Source organism: Heptranchias perlo, chromosome 9 (genome assembly GCF_035084215.1).
Source record: "Heptranchias perlo isolate sHepPer1 chromosome 9, sHepPer1.hap1, whole genome shotgun sequence".
Classification (NCBI taxonomy): domain Eukaryota; kingdom Metazoa; phylum Chordata; class Chondrichthyes; order Hexanchiformes; family Hexanchidae; genus Heptranchias; species Heptranchias perlo.
Window position 1 is genome coordinate 63,586,123 of NC_090333.1, and position 6,000 is coordinate 63,592,122.

At 39.3% G+C, this 6,000-nt stretch overlaps 1 protein-coding gene across 1 annotated transcript in view; it reads right to left on the minus strand.

The window, feature by feature from the left end:
• LOC137325047 (complement factor H-like) overlaps positions 1-5,147 on the minus strand; it is a 94,796-nt gene extending 89,649 nt beyond the window's left edge. Inside the window, exon 1 of the mRNA XM_067989747.1 lies at positions 5,042-5,147. Within this exon, the coding sequence (XP_067845848.1) occupies positions 5,042-5,114 (73 nt within the window). The 5' untranslated portion in view covers positions 5,115-5,147. The remainder of the gene's footprint in view (positions 1-5,041) is intronic.
• Between the last annotated feature and the right edge of the window lie 853 nt (positions 5,148-6,000).

Consider the following 6,000-nt stretch of genomic DNA (forward strand, 5'->3'; position numbering starts at 1 on the left):
TTCCCGGACCGGGAGCCAATGTAGGTCAGCGAGCACAGGGGTGATGGGTGAACACGATTTAGTGCAAGTTAGGATACGGGCAGCAGAGTTTTGGATGAGCTCAAATTTATGGAGGGTGGAAGATGGGAGGCTGGCCAGGAGAGCATTGGAATAGTCAAGTCTAGAGGTAACAAAGGTACGGCTGAAGGTTTTAGCAATGGATGAGCTAAGGCAGGGGCGGAGACAGGCGACGTTAAGCAGGTGGAAGTAAGCGGTCTTGGTGATGGAGACCACAACAGCAACAACTTGCATTTATAAAGCCTCTTTAATGCAGAAAAGTGTCCCAAGGTGCTTCACAGAAGCATAAGGAAAAGTGGACACCGAGTCAAAAAAGGAACCATTAGGAGGGGACGATCAAAAGCTTGGTTAGAGATGTGCGTTTTAAGGAGGATCTTAAAGGAAGGGAGAGAGGTAGCTGAAGATAAGACTGCCAATGGTGGGGCATAAAGAGGTGGAGATGTATCCAACTGGGTCCTGGTGCAATGTAATGGCCTACATGAACCAAAAGGGATTCTACTCAATCAGCGCGCAGCTGATTAGTGACCACCAGCTCCTTATCATGCACGTCAACACTCATTTCCCAGGTAGCATTCACAATGCTTTCATTTTGTATTGATCATCTATGTCAGATTTACATGAAGTAAAGGGAGATTGAAAGGATGATTCCTCAGAGATCAAGGCTATCCTCTTAATCTTGGCTAATGATACCCTTGCCAAAAACAGAAGCAGAATGCAGATACAACAAAACCCAACAATGCATTTGCTGTCATAAAACACTGATGTTTTTACAGATGTAGCTTTACACTACAGTGCCCCAACCCAAGAATGCCACGATCATTGTCATTTGTTGCACGCTACCTAACTTGGCTAAATAAAGAGGAGGAGGTGTACAATAGGGAATTGATGCCAGACACTGACCATAAGGGTGTAGCTGCAGAAACATCAGTGGAGTCAGGAATACTGGAGCTTATTCAAGATAGATTTAATGCCAGAGCTGCCCCTTTAAAAAAATTTCCCTATCCACATGTAACCATGAAAGTGGTTCAAACCATCTTCTGGCATTATCCCCTGCATTTCCTTAGCTAATATCAGTGGCCATCCTTTGTTGTTCTAACCCTAAACAATCAGAAGCTCATATACTGTGCAAGCAATTTATTGCTTTTCTTTGTGCCATGTAGAAATGATGCCAGTGTTTCCCTTTAGTGTTTGCATGCTGTCTGTGCCATTTAAACCCCTCACCTGTGATATTTTTTTCTAAGTGATTCCGCTATTGAAAAATTAAATCTGCTGGTTGGCTGCAGAATTTCAGATGGAGATGACTAGTATTTAGGTGACCTTTTGCTGGTTCCTGAGATAGCACTGCTACAGATTCAGCCATGTCTGCTGCTGCTGTGGCTGGCTGGTTCTGCCCACTTCTGGCATGTCTACTGTCATGTGCATAAGAATGCAGAATGGGCCTGATATCACTCTGAGAGGCAGCAGCCTTATTCGTGGCTATTCCAACCATGCCTCTACTGCTGGGCACTAGCCTCAACATGTCCTCTGATCTGTGTAAGATTATTAAGTTTTCTGAATCCCTTTCTGAATGTTATCTCAATCCAATCCCCCAAAAAGTTGAAGTCACACCTGGGAGAGTCTTGCAGATTGGAACCTGTCACGTTACAGGATTTCTGACTGCTGCCACCATGGAACCTTGGTGTAATATATGTGAAAAATGCTTCTATTGAGATAAAGGTAGCTCTCTAGGTGTTAAATTCACAGGATGACAGGGCTGGGAAATGTAGATTAAGATTCAGACATGATAGTTGTTCAGTTGTTGAAACCATGAAAATGTCATGTCGAGGAAGACAAAAGGGGTCAAAGATGAATAATGTAGGATGTGAAGCTAAGTAAATGTTCATTTATCTTTTGGAGTGAGGGGTTAGGGAGAAACTTTGCAAAATCTTTTCTCAGGAGAGTAATTTGTTACAGTCCATGGAGGGTGAATTGTACGTGGTCTACAGAAAGAACAGCTTAGTGAGCCAAATGGTGTTTTCTCATTCCATGTTTTCTTACGTTTTATCTTCCAATTAAATCACATAGGTCTAGACCTTGAACTTTTCTTGATACTTGATTCTACTTTGCATGTAAAATCTTTGCATCTGACTATTTCTGATTAACACTTCCAATTAATTAATGTTTTTCAGCTCTTGACCCCTTTTGAAAAGGTTTATTCTTTTAATATCAGGTATTTTAATTCAAATTACTTTTTTTTTGCTTTAATTGTAAGCAAAATATTAAATGATGTGTAGAGTAGTTTTCCACATTTAAATGTCTATCTAATCTGTTTCATTGCTAAGTGCTGCATCTAGATTATCTTTGTAGGCTGTGAAATAGTCTACATTGGGAAACAATCATATATTAATAAATACTTGAAGGGAAAAAATTTGCAGGGCTATGGGGAAAGAGCAGGAGAATGGGACTAACAGGACTGCACTTAAAAAGAGCCGGCACAGGCTCGATGGGCTGAATGGCCTCCTTCTGTGCAGTAACCATTCTATGATTCTATTACAGTCCACTTACAACTTGGTGCATTAATTGGGCCCCAATTCATATCAAACTTGTTGAAATCAGACAATTAGATAATTAGTGAAAAGCCAATTTTTCAGATTAGGTTCAATGGCCCTGAATTTCTTCACAGCCCTTCCTGGGACGGGACTTTCTGGCCCACTTTCCAGGCTAAGGAGCCTTTACATATTTTAGGTGTGTGCTGTGCTTCAGGTTGCAGGAGGAAACTCATAGTGGTGCGTTGCTGCAAGTAAGTGGGCCAGCTGTGTACCTGAAGATTGTCAAAAAAAGGTCCCTTTTTTTATTAAAAGGGCAGTTCCTGTACTGCAATTGATTACTCTGTAATTGATTGCAATAGTGAAACCTCAACCTTTTAAATTCACTTGACACCCTTAGCACCCTAGATGCCAGGGATGTACAAGTGCCGGCCAGCATTGCTTGGGTACAAATGGTGAGAATGATGTTGCATAACATCATTCCCTCATTCCTTGTTCCTAATATGCTCACCCCAAATCCTGTGCAAATTCTGACGGTGAAACAATTTCCACCCCTGCCTGCCCAGATAATGGTAATTTTATGCCGATTTCAGGATAGAAATTCGGGCTCATTGTCTTTTTTAAAAACTTGTTCAGCTAAAAAGTACTTTTCTTTCATTGATGTAGATATGTTTTGGGCCAGCAGATGGTAATGTTGTACTATAAATAATTTATAAAATTGTTTCATAGACAAAAAAACAGCGCCATCCACTGGGCCACCACTGCTTCATTGAAAATTCATCTCTTTCCGCTCATTCTAACACTATTCTCTGGGTTCAGCCCTGCCTCTGCCAGCTTTGTTGGCAATATATATGTCATATTTGTTTTATTTCACACACTCCTCACAACTTCCCATGCTGTTTTCTTTTCATGATGTTTTGCCAACTTTTCATCGATACATGTTTGGCAAATTTTTGTTTACCATCTATTGGTCATGGACATGTCACATATCATGCAATTTTTGTAACAACACCCTGTATCATTGTGTGTGATATCATCATAATGAAAATGATGCACCACTCCTTTGGCAGATTTCCCTCCCTAAACAAAGGAAAGATTTGCCAAACACTTTTCACGAAGAAAAAACAGAAAATACTGGAAATGCACAACAGATCTTTCAAATCTGGATGACAAGGGATCGACACCCAAAATGTTAACCTATATTTTCTCCTACAGATGCTGATTGAGCTATTGCATGTTTCCAACATTTTCTGTTATTATTTGAGAATTTCTATGTTTTTTCCAGTTTTTTTCTTGTTACTGTGGCTTTTTTTGTGAAGGCAGTGTTACATCGAAACTACAGCACAGATACAGGGCATTCAACCCAACTGGTCTATGCTGGTGTTTATACTTCACATAAGCCTCCTCCCTCCCTACTTCATCTAACCCTATCAGCATAACCTTCTATTCCTTTCTCCCTTGTGTGCTTATCTAGCTTCCCCTCACATGCATCTATGCTATTTGCTTCAACTACTCCTAGTGGTAGCACATTCCACATTCTTACCACTCTTTGGGTAAAGAAGTTCCGCTTGAATTCCCAATTGGATTTATTAGTGACTATTTTATATTTGAGTTTTTATAGCACAGTGCTATTTTAATTCCAGTGCTTATTCTGTACTAGCCTGCTGTGATTTATTTCATTTATCCCTATGTTAGTCTTGTACCATGGATATTCCTATTATTAAAAAAACTTTCTTTTTTCCCTAAATTACTTCCATTAAAATGCTTCTGCCCTTTAGCACATTATTGTACACCAGGATTATACAAGTTTCAGTGCAATTCACTCCCAATCATGTTTAGTTTGTAAGAGAGGAAGAAAAGAAAGACTTTCACAACCTCAGGACATCCCAAAGTGCTTTACAGCCAATTACATACTTTTGAAATGTAGTCACTATTGTAATGTAGAGTAAAAGTGGATAGATTTATGTAGTTTTGGTTGAAATACTAGTTGACAGCTGTAATAAACACTATCCTCCTAGGAATATCCTTTTGAGTTTGTTAAAATGGGGAGTTCAGTATCATAACTGATCTGTGCCATAGCTGACTTGGAAGCACTTATGCCATAATGAGCCGAAAGTGTAAAATCTATTTTTTCCCAAAGCTGTATCCTTTTTGTCCAAAGATATACCTCTGACTCATAAAGTAATAATACTGCACAGTGGAAACCTTTCAAAGGGAATATCCCGATGGCAAGATAATTGATCTTTTTATTTTAAACATTCCAATTGAACAAATATTGTAAAATGTGTGGAGAAAGAGAATCAATCAAGTACAAATATTTCTATGAACAGGAATTGCAATTTATTATCATGCACAGTATCATGCAATTTATACAAGCCAGGTTAGCATGTTGCTGCATACTTCACCGTCACTTATGCCAATTTGAAAAGATATAATAATGAAAAAATAGATGTACTCACCTCTTTTATTTAAGAAAGCACCTGTACAACTATCAAAAATGACAAGAAGATAAACAAAAGCAGTTAATTTCATTTTAGCAGAAGAACTAAGACTTTTGAATCTGTAGCCTTCTGATTTATTATTGAAATACAGACTGAAACAAACCTGTTAAAGTTTTACTATAAATGTCAATATCCAATTCCTTGTCTGTTTGGATTGTGACATTTTAGTTGACTGAACTCAAAATTATGTCAACAGTATATGTTTCGGTTACTGGTAGATTTCAAATGAAATAATTTTTACTTTGTCAGCATGCATCATTGTGGATGTATTAATTTTAGTTGTACACTTCATTAAAAGAAAAAATGTGGATTATGATTTTCAAAAACATTTATTTAAATTGGGACATGGGTGGTATTGACAAGGATGCATTTACTGCCCACCCTCTGAGAAGGTGGTGTGCCTTTCCCTTGAATCTCTGTAACCCTTGTGGTGATGGTGTTCCCACAACGGTGTTAGGTAGAGAACATACAGGATATTGAACCAGTGACGATGAAAGAATGGCAACATTTGTCCAAGTCAGGATGGTAAGTGAATTAAAGAGGAACTTGGAGGTGAAAGTATTCACATAAGATTGCTGCTTGTCCTTCTTGGTGGTTGAGGTAGCAGGGGAGGGAGGTGTCGTTGAAGTACCCTTAATGAGTTGTTGCAGTGGACCCTGTAAATCATACATATTGCAGCTACAATATGCTGGTGGTGGAGGGGATGGATATTGAGTGCAGTGGCAGGAGGGCTGATCAAGTAAACTGCTCTGTCCTGTTACTGTGGCTGCACTTATCCAGGCGAGTTTTGAATATTTCATCACACGCCTGACTTGAGCCTAGAAGGTGGAGAGGCTTTGAGAGGTCATTAGGTGAGCCATTCATCACAGAGCACCCAGCCTATGCCCTGCTCTTGTAGCCATGCTGTTGATATGGTG